This window comes from Anomalospiza imberbis, chromosome 14 (assembly GCF_031753505.1).
Source record: "Anomalospiza imberbis isolate Cuckoo-Finch-1a 21T00152 chromosome 14, ASM3175350v1, whole genome shotgun sequence".
Classification (NCBI taxonomy): Eukaryota; Metazoa; Chordata; class Aves; order Passeriformes; family Viduidae; genus Anomalospiza; species Anomalospiza imberbis.
The window spans coordinates 6,199,822-6,216,496 of NC_089694.1; the positions used below are offsets into that span (position 1 = coordinate 6,199,822).

Sequence of the window (16,675 nt, forward strand, 5' to 3'; positions counted from 1 at the left end):
CTGCCAGAGCATCCCAACCTCAGGACCAGCAGGGCACCTCTAGGGAGCAGGGAATGGGGCACAGGGAACAGGCACGCACAGCCACCATGTGGAACACTCACCAGATGTCCAGGACGTCTTCACTTCCCCAGGAGACACAGAGAAGGCATAAACCTCATCTTCCTTGCAATCCAGGGCATTGTGGGCTCTCCCTAGGTCTGCCCTGAGCAGCCCCACCTGCTCTGTTTTGTTGTGCCTGAGCATGTGCCCAGGCTTTGTTTGGGAATGTTCATCAAAGGCCAACACTTCACTGCTACTGAAAAACTTGCTGTGTCCTGTAGCATCCCCGCTGTGCCCTGCAGGTCCCTGCAGGGGGCTGATAAATCTTGATCGGTGTCTCCTGGTTCTCCTGGGAAAAGATCCCCAGAGGGACAGCAAGGATTTGTCATGGATCAGCTCATAAACAGGCTCACGCTCAGGACTGCACTTGCTGCTCCTTGGACAGAGGAAGCCATAGACACCGTCTTCATCTTCAGCTGATGAGGGAGAGCGTGGGCTCGGGGGCTCATCCTGCAGGCCTGGAGATGCCGGTGGCTTTGCTTTGTGCTCAGCGCTCCTTGGCTCCATCATCCCTGGATGGAACCCTCAGTGCCACTGGCAAAGCTGGCAATGCAAAACCAAAACTCATTAGCAAGAACCACACAGGAGACTGCATTTGTTTTGTTTTTCCTCATTTTCCTTTCCATTCTATTTGATTAGGGAAGGGTGTTATGCCCTCACTCTAGGAACCTCCATGCTCTCCTCACCAGAACATGCAGACCCACAGTTAGAACTAGAAACAAACAGCTGGGTTTGTATTCTTCATTTCTCTCTTAAAATACCAAACTCCTCCTATGCTCTCAGAGGAGGGTGTGCTTCCCATCATGCCCTTTTCACTGCTGGCAAGGCAGCACTGGGGAAAGAGCAGGGGTTTGGAGGGGGCTCCTTGGGATGGATTTCAGGCTGTCTGAGGTGTGTTTCAGGCTCCTGGGAGGAGCTGGGGCCATGACTTCTGCACAGGCAGGGGAAAGTTTGGCTGAGGCAGGGAATCACTCCATCTCTTCCCACCTGGGCATAGCTGGGAAGAACAGAGTTCCCAGGTGGGAGGACCCTGCGTGCCCACTGTCCCCAGGGCTCTGATGATGCTCCCTTGTTTTCATCAGCAGCACAAGCAGCAGCTGCTCAGACACAGAGGGCTCAGAGCACAGATATGACGAGGTGCCAGGCATGGGGAAGCCGTGGCACTCCAGAAACCTTGCCCTGTTCCCTTCCCTGAAATGTGGGCAGAGAGGACAAGGTTCAGGTAACTGGGTAGAAACTGTGTAACTGGGGCAGAAACACCAAACCTGTCCTTCCCACATCAGGAAGTGCATTATTGGTTTTTATTCCAACTAGGATTCTGAATAAATAGAGCAAACCTTCATTCTCATCTCCCAGACACCCTGAGCCCCGCAGCACAGGCATTGCCCCCTGACAGGAGGACAGCAGAGCAATGCAGTGACCCTTGTGTCTGTCCCAGCAGCTGCCCCCATGCTGGGCTGTCACATCTGCTCTCGGTGATGCTCCCCACAACATCCCCACTGAGGAACCCTCCATGCTGGACACAGCCTGTCCCATCTCACCTGTCACTGCCCTTGCATTCAGTACCTGCAATGTGGAGATTCAGCAGCCTCGGGCCTGACTTCCAGCTCCTGCAGCCATGTCACCTGCTTTCCCTGCCAGGAAAGCCAAAGGTCAGGAATCAGGTTCACAGTCCCAGCTGTCAACAGCTGCACTCTATGGGTTACTTCCTGATTTTACTGGGAAAGTCCCACTAGCACCTGCCCTATTCAGCATACAGAATATTTGCCTTAAAAGATTTATGTAGGGGAGAAAAATGCTAAATTCGAGCTTTATCCAAACAAAGTGTAACTCCAAAGCCCAGAGCTGAACTTGGGAACACCTCTCACCTCTTTCGAGTGGAACAGGTACATTTCCAGGACTGTTAAATTGTCTTAATAAAAAAAAAAAAAAAAAAAAAAACCAAACCAAACCAAAACAAAACACCCCTTGCGGAATGAAAGTGTCTTCTTGCCCATCACCGAGCAGGCAGAAACCCCGCAGCAGGGCCAGGTGAGGCACCACCAAGCTGAGGCTGGCTGCTCACAAGTCACCTCCCGGGGCTGCCTGCGGGAGCGAGCACCCCGGCTCTGCTCCCCGGAGCTCCCGGGGGCGATGGAAACCATGCGGAGGTGACAACTAAGCCGCAAAAGGCTGCCAGAGACAGCGCGGTCCTGCCGCCCTCTGGTGACCACTGGCCCACGGTGGCCGTCCCCAGCCCCGCAGCCCACGCTCGGCACAGGGGCAGCGTGTCCCTGCTGCCACCAGCTCCGGGCCAAGGCTCCCTGGCCAGGGTCGTGTCATGGATGTATGTCCTCGCTGTCAGCGAGAGCATGGACAAAGCCCTGGCCACTGCCTCAAATCCCGGCGTGGCTCAGGGATGGCTTTAATTGTCATTGGTTCATTAGCCAGTCAGGGATGGGCCTTAATGCCATTCACCCTTCCTAGCAGGTTTCTGCTCCCCCATCGCCCCTCGTTCAGCCCCCGGTGGTCCCTGGCCAGCACCGCTGAGGCACATGCAGGTCCAAGGTGGCTCCTGAGACCTCCCGGCCCTGCAGCCACAGGAATCCCGATTTTGGGGTACAGCAACACCACTGCTCCTCCCATGAGCAGTCTGTGAGCACCAGCAGGATCCCAGCCTGGCCAGGGCGATGTCCCGGCTCAGCCTCAGGGGCTCTGGCACATGAGGCACATGTGGCACACGTGGCACACGTGTCCTGCTCTCTGTGTGTGGCAGGGGACACGAGGATAGGGACAGGGGAGCTTCCCCCCTCCTGCCCCAGCCAGGCCAGGGGAGCTCCTGGTACTGAAGGTGCCACAGGTACAGAGAGCACAGAGCTTCCATCCGCACCTCACATTGCCCACGTGACTTTCAGCCTGTTTGAATTTTTCAAGTTAAAACAAATAAATTCTTTTCCTTTTTATTGGTATTAAATAGATCAAAATTAAACATATATAACAAGTTCTGCTGATAAACAGTATTAAAAAAATCCTAGTAGGAAAGAAAGCCTGGTTTGTGCATTGGAAATCAGCCATTTCTCTGCAGAGCAGTTCAAACACTCCATTATAGGCAACGCAGCTGCTTCTCCTTGTCGCCCATCCCCAGCAGCTTTAAACAAGAAGGAAAAGCCTTTCCCCTTGGAAAGCACGACAGCTCTTACCACAGACATTTCCAGCACAAATTAAGCCTCTCTGCTGTGGTGACAGGGATCACTTCCCTGCAGGGCCCTTCCTTGGGAGGGATGTGCTGCACACCTGGCTGGACAGGATGAGGGACATTCAGGGAGCACTCAGCACTCAAAGGTGACACCAGCACTTTAAAGGACTATCAAACAGTTGCATTAATTCCAGCATCTGCACATATCAAACAAGCTTGAGGCATTTTGTTTCCCTGAACCAAAATGGTTTGGTTGTGTTTAATGTGCCCACATGGTTCTGTCACAGCAGGGGCTCTGCAGGACCTCCAAGGGTGGCTGAGGAACAAACCCCACTTTGGGCTTTTTGACTTTCTGAAGTCATGTAAAAAAATTTTCAAAATATTACTGGATCAATTAAATGCTTCTCCAGTTATCCTTCAGATAAAAGAGCAGCTCAAGTCACAAGACTCAGAGAGAATCCAAGGATTTCTTTTAAAGTGTGGTTAAATTCTTGTCGGACAGAAAGATTTGGCTCAAGGAATCCCACCATTGCCATCAACAGCATGACCATCCATTTCCCTTGAATACTTCTTTTCAGCTTCAAAAAGCTGAACTAACATTTAATTGAATGAAAAACTGCACACTTAAAAGAAAAACCACATGCCATACCAGCAATAATTTAATGGAAGCATAAAAATTCCCCTTTCCATGTTTCCCATGTCTGAAACAGCACAGCTCCCCTCCAGCCCCTTGGTGCCATAGCCAGGCCCTGCCACACACAGCAGCTCATTATCCACAAATGCAAAAATGCACTTTTAATCTGAAATTCAGCAATTTCCATCCCAACTCCCACCCAGCGCCAGTGTTTACAGCACAGACTACTCTTGCACACGTAACTAGAAATTAGGCACATCCACACCTCAGCAGAACTCACAGACCTCAGTTTCAGTCTGTCTGCACAAATGTAGGAAAAAAGACATTTTACAGCAGCTTTTTCACCCCAGATAATTAATGGATTGCTGACTGAGAACAACAGACAACAGGAATCATTTCTGTAGTTTCCAAAAGCAAGTCCCAGCTCCCGATGTCTGTGCCAAAATACACCTGACTCTTGCACATCTGTACTCAGAGAGGTACACAATGAACCTGCAGTGACTGGTGGAGCCCCCTCCCTTTTATTAAAGTATTAAGCAAAATTAAAACCCCACAAAACAACCCACAGAACAAGTGTCTGACATCTCATGGGAAGTACAAGGGAACAAAATGCACACTTGCACACATTTCTTTGATGTCCCCATGAACAGCCAAAAGAACAGTCACACAGAGGCAGGTGAGAGCAGAATTCACATCCTGCTTCAGAGCAACCAACACTTCTAGTACCATTTACTTCCCTTCCTTCAAGCTGTTTTAATACTTTGGGGCCCAAGCCCTGGTATGGTTTTTCAGACCCAAACGGCCTGTGCAGCAAAACCTCAACTTTCTGCACAGAACCCACTGTTTTTATCATACATACACATTCATGGTACTTTCCAAGGATTTTTCACTTCCCAAATGCAGAGTGAGAGCCCAGTCTTTGCTACAAAGCACTCTCAGCATTTCTGCAGGACTCTGAGCTTTGTTCCCTCTGGTCACAGGTCTGCAACTTGCAGTGAGTCTGCAGTCCCCTCACGGAGGCAGTGCTGAAGGCACCAAGCTGGAACCTTCTTTCCTGCCACATGAAGGGATGGACACACACAACACACGGATATGGGCAAAAGCAACTCCCTGCCACCAGCTCCAACTCCCTGCAAAGGGACCCAACTGAGTTTTGACTGAACTCTCCTTTCCTGGGAAAGCCCCAGTCCCACGATGCCCTGGGTGCACATCCCACCACTCTAGAAGGGAATGAAAAGGAGTCAGACACATCTCTTTCCTCTCCAGACATCATTGCAGTGAAGTTCTATGGTTTGATAAGGCATTTTTATCTTCAGTGAGAATCCAAGCACGGGCAGGAAATCTGCCAAGTCGTGCAAAAACTTCATCTCCCAGCAGCTTGAAAATCCAGGATTTCCCATTTTCTCCTCAGATGGAACAATCCCTATCCCAGTGGGCATTGTTTATTTAACACCAGTACAGAACAGGGCTAAATAAACCCCTCAGCAGCTGGACCTCAGTATCTTTCACAAAGAGGGACACACAAATGAGCACTTTTTGCAGCTCTCTGGCTTTATCCCACAACCTGCCTTTTTACAGTATCCCTATATATAAATTAGAAAGAGATAAAGCCAAGGATTCACTGCAGCGTCCATGAGAAAGTCCAGTCTGTGTAGCAGTCCCTCGGGATGGTGCTCACTGGGGGGTGAAGGTCAGGATCATCCAGCTGATGACGAAGTAGAAGAGGAAGATGGGGTACACGACGAGGGCCTTGCGGTTGGGGGGCTGGCTGTCTGCCAGGAACGCCGTGGATGCTGCAGAGACACAAAACCTGTGAAGCAGGAGCAGCACAACCCTCACAGCCCCCTCACAGTGAGGATCTGCACTGCAGCTGTGTTGAAAATAAAACCACTGCTCAAACCGTTGGGCTGTAATCACCAAGTGCAACTTCCTCTATCATGCAGAATGACAAGTCATAGAATCATGGAATCACAGCATGGTTTGGCTTGGAAGGGATATCCAGGTCTACCCCCTGCCACAGGCAGGGACACCTTCCACTAGCCCAGGTTGCTCCAAGCCCTGACCAGCTTGGCCATAAATACTGATTAACACTGTACAATGACAGCCGGACTTATAAATAAAGAACAGAAGAAATTATGCAAATGTATCTCTATAAATTGGCATTTTTAATAGTATTTATAACTTAAGCATAGAATAAACCACCAAAAAGTCTCACAGAGTTTAATACTAAATCATCATCCTGCTGCCCAAGGCAATTTGCATATGACCATGGAAATCACCAGGAGCAGAGACAGAGGCTGAACCTCTGCCAGCTCAAGGATTGGAAGAACTATTTCTACAGCCCTTCAGCAGCCCAGGGCCACCTTAGACTGGAGCACCCCTTGTTTCTGCCTCAGGGAACGCGCACAGATCCAGCTCCCCAAGCACAGGGCACGCGTGAGGGACTCACCCAAGGTGGACCAGCCGAACATGGCCCCCACCACGATGAGGCGGATGATGAAGCTGACGGTGCCCGCGCCCGCCAGCAGCACCAGCCTGCACACCAGCATGGCCACGGTCAGCGGCATCACGCAGTACCCCAGCACACACAGGCTCTGGAAGAAGGAGCTGCACAGGGAGACAGCAACAGGGAAAGAGCAGTCAGGCCAGGCAGGGCAGGACTCGGTGCACAGGAGTGAGTGAACCACCACAGAACAAACCCGCACTCACATGGTGCCTCCCAGGAGCTTCGAGTTGAGCGTGATGACCACGGCCCCAAACCAGATGATGACAAAGACCTCGGCAAACTGGGGCCCTCCGTCATCCTTGCTGTCTGCAGAGCCACCCTGCAGCATCCTGGAGTGGGGAACAGGGAGAAACAGCTGCAGTGGGGAACAGACAGATGGAGGCATCAGCACTGATGGAGTTTTCCCAGACTGAAGTAGGTGCCAGAGCAGGAGCCCCAGCACTGATCCCCAGTTATGCTGCAGGCCCATAGTTTTTCATCCATTTAATTGTTTTCATTATATCCTCAGTTTTGCACAGGAAAGGAAAATGGTTGTGGCTCAACTGAGGTGATTTCAGTCAGTTTCCCTGTTTTGAGGTCTGTGAAAGCACTCAGAAGGGAATCAAGCCATGGACTACAGGCTGAGATGGAAATTAAAGTACCAAAGTTTTGGTACCACTCAAAGCAGCAGAGCAGTGTGTAATTGAACAAACCAGCCCCAGAGAAACCCTGGAATAACCATGGGATGCAGGCACTACAGCTGAACCAGAACACCTCATGACACCTTCAGTAAAACCATTCCTAGGCCAAGGGAGCAGGAAGAGTTATCCTTAAATCTTAAATTTAGGGACAGGAGGTGCTAATGGGCTTGAAGTGTCACAAACACATTTTATCAGAGAACCCAACCAAGCAGTGCTTGCACAAGACAGGGATCATATGAAATTGATCTTAACACATTAATTAGCAATTTTAAACGTCTCATTTCCCTCATGCACCAGGCTACAAAACTCCAAATTCCCCTGGAATACTCACAGAGCCAGGGAGACACACAGCACCAATGGGCCCCAGAGATCCCCTGCAGGGAGAGGGAAAACACATCACAGAAGTCACAGAACCATCTCAGGTCCCCTCTCCTGGGAGTGACAGAGCCCGCTGCCCAACTCCCAAGGTGCCATCTGCCACATCTCACTGCTTTACAATTTTCTTTTTCAGCACCTTACACCATGATCTATAATAAAATTCATTCAAGACCCAGCAGCTGCTACAGCTCCCAGTTCCACCCATCCTGGCCCACACCGCCCTGCACAGAGCCCTGGTGACACCCCAGCTGTCAGCTCTGCTGCTCAGGATGTTCAGCCCCCCTGAATCCCCATCCCCTGGATTCTGCCTCTCCCCTGGAGGTCAGGAAGGCCCCAGCACTTACAGTCCCTGAGGAGGGCACTGCTCTTCCTGGGATACATGACATGGACAAACTTCTTCCCAACAGCCTTCAGGTCCCTCATCTGAAACAAACACAAAACACTTTCATTTATCCCCTCACAAGAATTCCAGCTCCCAGCTAAAGCAAAGAGGCAGAAGTAAAGGAACACAGATGGCAAATCAGGAGAGGATCCAACCCAACAAGTTCTGTAGCACCCTCTGCAACAAACAATGTCTGCTTTTCCTACATTCCTTAACAACCACAGCATCACATCCTTTTCTTAAAACAACCACAATATTGTATCTTTGAATAACACCAGAATATAACCAACAACGTGTCTGCTCCTCTAGGAAGAGAGAATAAATGAAAAATACCTTCAGCCAGTAGAGTTTCTCACAAGCTCCCACTGAGGCCTCTGCCCTCACATTGATTTCAGGATCACAGAGAAACTTTGGGCCACAATTCAGAAAATTTTGACCCATTTTGCTTAACATGATGAGTACTAAAACAATCCCCACTGAAGCACTTTGAGCAGAGCTGTGCAAAAACACAGATTTTTCACAACAGCTGCTAAAACCACCAGAAAACCTGAGTTTTACCCCAGCCACGGGCTCAGACTCACAATTGTATCCTTGACTGGCTCATCCAGCGTGGAGTAATCCTCATCAGGAGAGTGAGATCCCACAGGGACAGTGATCTCCCCTTCCACTGGAATATCCTGGGATATCGACACATCTGCCAGACCTGGGAACTGAATGGGTACAAAGCTTTAGGAACAAACACAAACATGCTCGTGTGCACCTCGGATGGGCTGGGGCTGGACAGAGCTGCTCAGAATTCAGGGGTACAGATGTTCTGCGGCAGGGCCAGGCTGTGGCTGCCCGATGTGAGCAGGGGATGGCCTGAAGAGCTGAGCAGGAGCGTGTGAGCCTGTCCCCTGCCAGCCCCAGAACAGCCCCCGCGCTCTGCTCCGCCAGCAGGAACTGAAATAAGTGAAAGGCCGTGTTTTAAGGGAGGTGACGCCTGAGGGCTGCACAGCCGCACCACCCGCGAGTACCCGCATTTAAAATTCACATTAGCATTTAACACTAACAGCCCCGGGGAGCTGCACGGACACCCCCGGGCCCGGCACGCACCGAGGCTGCTCAGGGACCGGGTTTAACCGGGCTGATGCCCTCCCCGGCTGCGGGCGAGGACAGCTCTCGGGTGCCCGGAGGCGAAGGCAAACAGGGCACAGCCCGACCGGTTCTACGGCAAACGCTGGGCAGGCGGGGCACGGAGGGCACGGCGGGAGGCCAGGGGCCCCCCGGCCCTGCGCCCGGCCCTGTCCCCTTTCCTGTCGCCTCCCTCGCCCCTGTCCTCGGCCCCTTTCCCCGTCCCCGCCCTTCGGACGAGCCGCCGCCCGCCCAGGCCTCCAGACCCCGCTGCGCCTCTGCCCGGCACCTGACCGACTGCCTGGGCCTGCTCAGGGAGAGAGGAGGCCCGCCTGTCCCCGGCCCGCCCGCAGTCCGGCCTCCCCGGGGCTCCGGCCCCCGGCTCTCCCCGGGCCCCCCCGGCCGCACTCACCAGGGTCCCCCCGGCCCCGCTCCCCTCCGCCGCCGCCATCTTGGCCGCCCCGGCGACGTGGAGGCCACTTTGACGTCATCACCGCGCGCCGCCGCGTCACGCGCCGCCGCCGGGGCGTCCATGGCAACGCGTGCGGGCGGCGCCGCCCCCGCCCCGCCGGCAGGGGGCGCGCTGGGAGCGGCCGGCGGGGCGGCGGCAGCGCCCGGCCCGGATCGGCCGGAGCGGAGCGCGCGTCCCGCAGCGCGCCGGGCCGGGCCGGGCCGGGCCGGGCCGGGCCGGGCCGGGCTGGGCTGGGCTGGGCTGGGCTGCGCGGGCGGCGGCCCCGGGCGGCTCATCCCGGACTACACCTCCCGGCGGCAGCGGCGCGGCCGGAAGCGCGGCGGGCGGGCGGGGGTCGCTCGGCCGGGGCGGGGAGCGGCGGGCGGGGCCGGGCGGGCGGGGCGGGCCCGCGGGATGCCGGCGGCGCGGGGCGCCCGGGGCGGCGGCGGCGGCAGCGCTCCGTAGGCGCAGCGCGGCGGAGCCGGGCCGAGCCGCGGCCATGGGGCACCCGCCGCTGGAGTTCAGCGACTGCTACCTGGACAGCCCCGACTTCCGAGAGCGCCTCAAGTGCTACGAGCAGGAGCTGGAGCGAACCAACAAGTTCATCAAGGAGGTGATCAAGGACGGCAACGCGCTCATCGCCGCCATCCGCGGTGAGCGGGCCGGGGCGGGGGTCCGGGCAGGGCTCGGCCGGTCGCCGGGGTGTGTCCCGTTCCCGGGCATCGCCCGCAGCCCCGCGCTGGAGCCGCTTTGGGGCCGCGCTCCGCGGAGGGCTGGCGTTCCCCGGGCGGCGGCCGCCACCCGCGGCGTGTCGCGGTCCCTGTCCCTGCGCTGCCACCCCCGGGGCCACCCGCAGCTGTCCCCACGCACGGACGGGCCGGATCCCCCGTCCCGCTGGGTTGACACCGGCGGCGGCACCGGCCGAGCCTTCCCAGCATCAGTCTGCTCGTTTGGGGACAGAGACCCCCGCTCGGGGAAGGTGCTCCGTTATTCTGCATCGCCCGAGGCGGGGGGAGCGGGCGGGTCCATCCTTGGCCGTCCCGTCACCCTGGGGCACCACCGGGAGCGTGACGGGGGCCCTGCAGCGCCCTGCTGGAAGTCCTTCTTTTGTTGTCGGTGTTCTGTCATTCTTCAAGTCGCGGCGAGCATTTTTCCCAATGAAATGTCGATTTCAGTGTTGACTTTGCGGGAGTCGCCTGTTGAGAAGTGCTGACAGATCACCAGAGCACCTGGGCCAGGTTGTGTCACCTGAAACCACCAAGTCCCACGTGTTTGACACTGACCTTCTGACTGCTTAGATTTGTTTTCCCTCCCCACAGCTGTGGATACACCTCCACACACACCTTCCCTGTGTCCTCTCCCATGCCTTCCTGGACTCCATGATCTTAAAGGTCTTTTCCAATGGAGATGATTCCACGATTCTCTGCCGTTACTGATGCAGTAGAATCCAGGCCCAGGCTAACTGAGGGCCATGGGGGCAGTGGAGGGACACAGACAGTCCACGCTGGTCACACACGGTTTTCTTGCCAGCTGGTTGGTTTCAGTTGGTGTTAATAGGTTTAGCTGCTGCCCTTTTGTTCAGAATAATTCAGAGCTTCCTTGTTATCGAGGCCGTGGCTGGAATAGCCCGTGTTTGCCCATCTGGAAGCAGCAGAGACAAAAGCTGGTGTGACTGAAACTGCCGACGTCACAGGGCTGTGAGACCTAACGTGGGTACAAAAACCCACATCTCTGCACAGTCCAGGGCAAAAAAAAAAAAAAAAAGCCCAACAAAATGGAAATCAGAGGGATTAAAACAAACCTGCTTGCTAATGGAAATGCTTTTCTTCATCACTTTGTTCAAAACCATTTCCCTTTTCAGTGTTTGTAGTGCACAGGGATGTGAGGGATTTTGCTGGGTCAGCAGACCCGGCCCAGGGAGACTGGCCAGGGAGGAAGGGCAGAAGCAGAAGAAAGCAGAGCACACCCAGACAACACTGAGAACCCCCAGGGCTGAGGATTTATTGTCTGAAATGCTGTGGGGTGTTTTTGTAGCTGATCCAGCAGGCTGCCAGGGAGGTGCTGGGGCTAATCCTGCCTGGGCTTCCATCAGCTCCCTGTGTTTGGTTAACAGATAACTTAAAAACATAGATATATCTTTGAATCCTATCCATGTGGAGCTGTGGGTGGGAATCTGGGGCACTCACTGGCCATGGCCTCACCATGGCCAGCTGGCAGATCCCAATGTCCACTTGGCCAGCCATGGCTGACAGTCCCTCTGTGCCCCTTGACAGGGTGGGGTGGAGGTGCCCTCAGCTGCTGGGATGCAAAAGTGGTGGTGGTCCCATCACGAGAGTGAGATCCAATGAAGACAGAGGGTGAAGTACCTGAAGAGGTCCACAGGAATGGTGGAGAAAGAACTTGGGCAAGGGATGGAGTAACAGGACAACGGGAAATGGCTTCAAACTGAAAGAGAGCGAAGTTAGGTGGGATAATGGGGAGGAATTCTTCCCTGTGAGTGTGGTGAGGCCCTGGCAGAGAGTGCCCAGAGAAGTTAGGGCTTCTGCATCCCTGGAAGTGTTCAAGGCCAGATTACCTGAATGAGGGGGGTGCTTTAGGGGGCTTTAAACTCCTTTGGCCTTTCATGGATTAAGGGAAACTTGTTCCATTCCTTCCACCCAACTGTGTCACCAGCTGGAACAAATAAAATTCGAGGGGTGAAGCTCTTCCAGGGGCCTGCAGCCCACCATATCCTGGGGAGGGTCCTCCTGCAGCCACAGCCCTACCAGTGCAGCCTTTGAGTGTGGCACTTTCTCTTGTCGACTGACACCCCCCCAACAGCTGAGTAGTCACAACTACGTGGGACACCACAAGGGGACAAAGTATTCAGTCCTTCCAAGTGGGGAATTAAACTGACTAAAGCAGAGAATAATATTGTTCATTTGTAACAGTCTTGGGTGTGAAAGCCAGTTATAGAAAATAATACTTTGAGTCGGAAATGGAAATTATTTTTGTTGTAAAGTTGGCTGTGTCCCTTGTTTCTCGTGCCAGCACTATGGAGAGTCACTGGCAGTGCCAAGTGACGATGCTGGTCCCACACGTTGTACTGGCAGTGCTGAGACCACCATGGCCTGTCCCTGGTCAGGCAGGGAGAAGGACTGGGAGGTGTCTGTCCCTTCATGCCCATCCCCTTGGGCTGGCCAGGATCGGAACCTGATGTGGGCACTGATGTGGGCAGCTTGTCCATGCCCAGAGCTCGCCATGGCCAGCACTGGTGTGACAGAGGAGCCTCGCTCAGGGCATATGCTCTAGTCCACTGGGGTGTCAGAAGTTGTGACTCCATGGCATCACTGTGGCTGTCAGAATGGCTGCTTTACTGCAGTTTCTTTCTGTGCTTCAGCGTGGGTTTCTTTAATCTCTCCTGCTCACTATGCTCTGCTGTGTGTATGATATTGCAAAACCACCTATTTCCCCTGGTCTTTGATCTTCTCTCCCAATTAAATATCAAATGGAGTTGGAGAAATGTCAGAGGAGGCTTTTCTCATTAGTACCTGTGAGTGCTGTGATGGTGAAAATTGAAGCTCAAAGAGCTGTGAGTTCTCATGCAAATGTTGTGTATGTGGTTTTGCACTTGATTTCTGTCCAGCGTGGAGCTCTGCAGAGTGTCTGGGACTGTGCTGGCAGTTCCCAGCCTCCCAGGTACTGTGAGCACTTCATCCTGAAGGATGACATGACAAAGGAATGTGTAGGGACTGTGTGAGCTTTTCCCCATCAATGGGCTTCCTTGGACACCCAGGAAAGGTCCCACCATCATCATCATCATCCCTGCAGGTCCTGCAGCACTGTGTGTGGGAACTGGCATGTCCCCTCAGGCAACTCTTGTGTCCCTCAGCATGGCAGACCTGTTCTGGACAGGTTTCTGTGCTGTCGTTGGATGTGGTGCCTGGGGGTTTAATGCTGTGGTGTGTGGGAAGCAGCGTGGCATTGGAACAGGTTATTTGAATGGGATTGAAGCCACCCAGAGTGGCCTGTCTGCCCAGTTCCCCAGAACCCCGTGTCCTGGTTCATGGGAAGGCTGTGGGGACAATGGAATCTGTTCCTGCAGTATGTCACAGTCAGATCCTGGGGACTGTGTCCAAACAATCCTAAAGCTCCTCTAGAAAATGGGGAAGAAGAAGGATTCTATCCCACACAGCCCAGGAGAGGCTGCAGCTCTCTAGGCAAGCATCAGTTTTGCTGGGAGGCAAAGCTGCAGTGACAATGTCCTGTCCCACAAAGACATCTAAGCCATGAGACAGTATGGAGCAGCAGGGAATGACCTGCTGGAAAACACATCACTCTCCTCCAGCAATAATGTGATCTCTTGTATTTGTTGGCACCTTGCTGGTCTTCCCCATCCTTGCTGTGGATGTCAGCCAGTAAGGGCACCAGTTACTGCTGGTAACTTGTACAATTGTCTCCTGATTTCCCAGCTCCGTCTCACAAGACATCACAGCCATAGCCAGAGCCCAGCTCTCCCTGGGAGCATCTCTGCCCTGCAGGCATCCTCAGCACAGCTGGGCACAGGGGGTCTCTGCAGCAACAGCTGCTGATGAAGCAGCTCCCGCTCCTGGGCTCTGAGCTCTGAGCACAGGAGTAGGGCCCCAGTTGGTGCAAATCTAAACCAGACATGCTTTAACCAGACACTAAAACACAATAGCAGAAAAAAACCCAAAAACCCTCCCAAAAGCCAGCTCACTCCCAGCGCCAGAACCGTATCCTCAGTGCAGGCAGGAGAGACGAGGGGCCGGCACAGGATCTACCAGATCCAGCTGCAAGGCAGATCCCAGCCCATGTTCCGGGGCTCTGGGGTGTGTTTGCGGGGGTTTGCTGCCCCTGGAGCAGCCCTCTGGCTGGGCAAGTTGTCGCTGTTGGGTTTGCTTTGCCACTGGCTGAGGTGCCAGGCTGGGCACAGGATGGTTTGGCCGTGCCGTGATGTCCCCAGGCCTGGCTCCTTGTCCCTCGCTCCCTCCCTGCTGAGGTCCTGAGCTCCCCAGCCTTCCCCCCTGGGAACCACTGGCTCCTGCTGGTTACAGCTGCTCCATCCATGCCCAGGTGTGCCCAGGCCTTGGTTTGTTTTAGGAAGCCCAGGGCAGGAATGTGGGCTGGGGTGGCTGGTAACAGCAGCAAGCCAGCCCTGTCCCTGCCAGCTCGGGGGCTGGTGGGAGGGCTCTGGACCAGCCTTGGACCAGCTTAAACAGACCAATGAGCAATATTCTGTGATGGCTTTTTCCAGCCCAGATACGCTTCCCCAGGACTCGCCTGCATACAGCAGCACAAGGGGCCAGGAGAAGAGGCAAAATCATTTTCATGTGTTTAAGGATATTTTTTCTTGTGCTGCACATGAAGTATTCAGGGAGCTTTTCATCCATCTTCTACTGCATTATCTGGCTCCTTCCCTGGGAGGATGTGGGTGTTATCCATGTTCTGTGTGTCTCACAGCCCACGGCTCACAGCAGCACTGCTGCTGACCTAAGAGTTTCCTCTTGAGTCACTGTATGAAGACTCAGCTTTTCTGGCTTTTTACTTGAGGTATTGTTGGAATATTTTATTCCCAATGCTGTTGGTGGCACACTGGTAACTACAGATGTGGCATCCCATGCTTGCCCCCAGGCTTTTCTGTCCTGCTGGGTGCCAGCCTGGCTCTGTGGAGTGACAGACACCTGTGGCACATCCTAGCCACACTGCATCCTCCTGCCCACACAACGTGGCTCTGGAACTGATCTCTGGCTGCCCAGCCATGGATGTGGGCTGCAGGGAGAGCCTGCAGTGCCAGGTTGGACTATTCTCCAGGGCCAAAGGGGCAGGTGTTGCTGTGGGGGCTGCGCAGCACTGCCTGGCAGGAACACAGAGGTTTGGAGAACTGTGGGTTCATAGAAAAAAACTCTGGTGAACAATCAGCACTATTTACAGGTACTGAGCACCAAAATGCAGCAGCTTTGGAACTGCTGGAGAAGTTCAAGAGGCAGCAGTTATTTTTCCTTACTCAGCATTAAATGAATCTTCCAAACACGTAAAGCTTCTGTCTGAGGATCTGACACGTGTGAATGAGAAAGCTTCTGGAACCCTTTTGTTTCTGTTCTGGGGATGGTGCATTGTCCACACTGGACTGCGTTGTGTCTCACAGCCTCTTCAGTGCCACTGGCTGAGCTGCTGCACTGGGAGCAGTGATCCCAGGCCGTGCTGGCTGTTTTCTCCTGGGGCACATTCAAACATGGGCTCTCTGCCCTGTGTCCTTTCTTGTCACAGATTCTCCATGCAGGTGAACATGGGGTCATGAGTTGTTCAAGTGATGATAAGAGCAGCAGAATAGCCTGAGATAAAGTCTATAAATATAAGTACAAGTCAGTTGCTCTCTCAGTCTGATCTCCCTCCTTTTTAGCCTTTTCCCCCAGCCAAGCCTGATTTTGAAGAGCCTGGGGATGTTTAAAACAGGAATAGATTTATTTATGTTACTAAACCTTGAGAGAACAAGGGACACAATCTGTTCCTGTTCCATCACAGGATGAACTGGAGACTTGCAGAGCATCGGGGACCCTTTGATGTGGAAGCACAAAGCCACACACCCCAGGTCCTTGCAGAGGTGCCCAGAGTGGGGGTATCTCTTGGCAAAGCCCCCGAGTGTGCTCGCAGGTCAGGCTGCCCCAGTGCCAGTCAGGGTGCTTAGGAGTCTGCCGGGAGATGCCAGCTGGTGCAGGGCAGGCCGTGTCCACACTGGCATCATCTCCCAGCCTGGATCCGGAGGGATGCGCATTCCTCCCCACACCGAAGCACTTCGGGTCGCTGGTAAGCCGCCGGCGATCCCTCCCTGGCGTGCCGTGTGACTCAGCTGGCCCCTGCCCAGCCCCGCTGCGCCCTTATCGAAGGAAACTCTGAAATCATCGGTGCTTGGAGCGAGCGCGGCTCCCTCGCCCTCGGAACCTGCCCTGCCTGGGAAGGGGGGCTGCAGGGAGATGCATGTGAGGGCTCTGCAGATCATGAGACGTCTCCGTGGGGATTGCTCGTGCTCTGCCCCGGATAAGAGTCCGTTGTTTTCATGTTTGTTTTCCCTGTGTCCGTCCTGCCTGTGCAGCGGGGAGCCGCGGATCTTGGAGCACACCCTCTCCTGCCGCTCACGCCAGAGCCCCGTGCCAGGAGCCTGCTCGGCTGCTCTCAGAGCCCTGCTCTCGGCGGCTCTGGGTGGCCTGGAGCACTGCAGGGATTTCTGCAGCTCTGCCCTCGCTCTCCTGATGCCCCTGG

General features: G+C 54.4%; 2 protein-coding genes across 3 annotated transcripts in view; one reads left to right on the forward strand and one right to left on the reverse strand.

Annotated features, from left to right (window-relative positions):
* Positions 1-3,022: 3,022 nt before the first annotated feature.
* Positions 3,023-9,517, reverse strand: YIPF6 (Yip1 domain family member 6). Its single transcript, XM_068204656.1, has 7 exons — positions 9,380-9,517; positions 8,436-8,564; positions 7,817-7,895; positions 7,426-7,468; positions 6,618-6,743; positions 6,358-6,515; positions 3,023-5,701 (listed from the first exon to the last, which is right to left on the reverse strand). The coding sequence occupies exons 1-7, from the start codon at positions 9,416-9,418 to the stop codon at positions 5,583-5,585; spliced, it is 693 nt and encodes a 230-aa protein (XP_068060757.1). The 5' UTR covers positions 9,419-9,517; the 3' UTR covers positions 3,023-5,582.
* A 285-nt stretch (positions 9,518-9,802) lies between these two features.
* OPHN1 (oligophrenin 1) overlaps positions 9,803-16,675 on the forward strand; it is a 51,731-nt gene continuing 44,858 nt past the window's right edge. For both annotated transcript variants that reach the window (XM_068204633.1, XM_068204634.1), the window contains exon 1: positions 9,803-10,071. In XM_068204633.1, the coding sequence (XP_068060734.1) occupies positions 9,918-10,071 (154 nt within the window). In that variant the 5' untranslated portion in view covers positions 9,803-9,917. The remainder of the gene's footprint in view (positions 10,072-16,675) is intronic.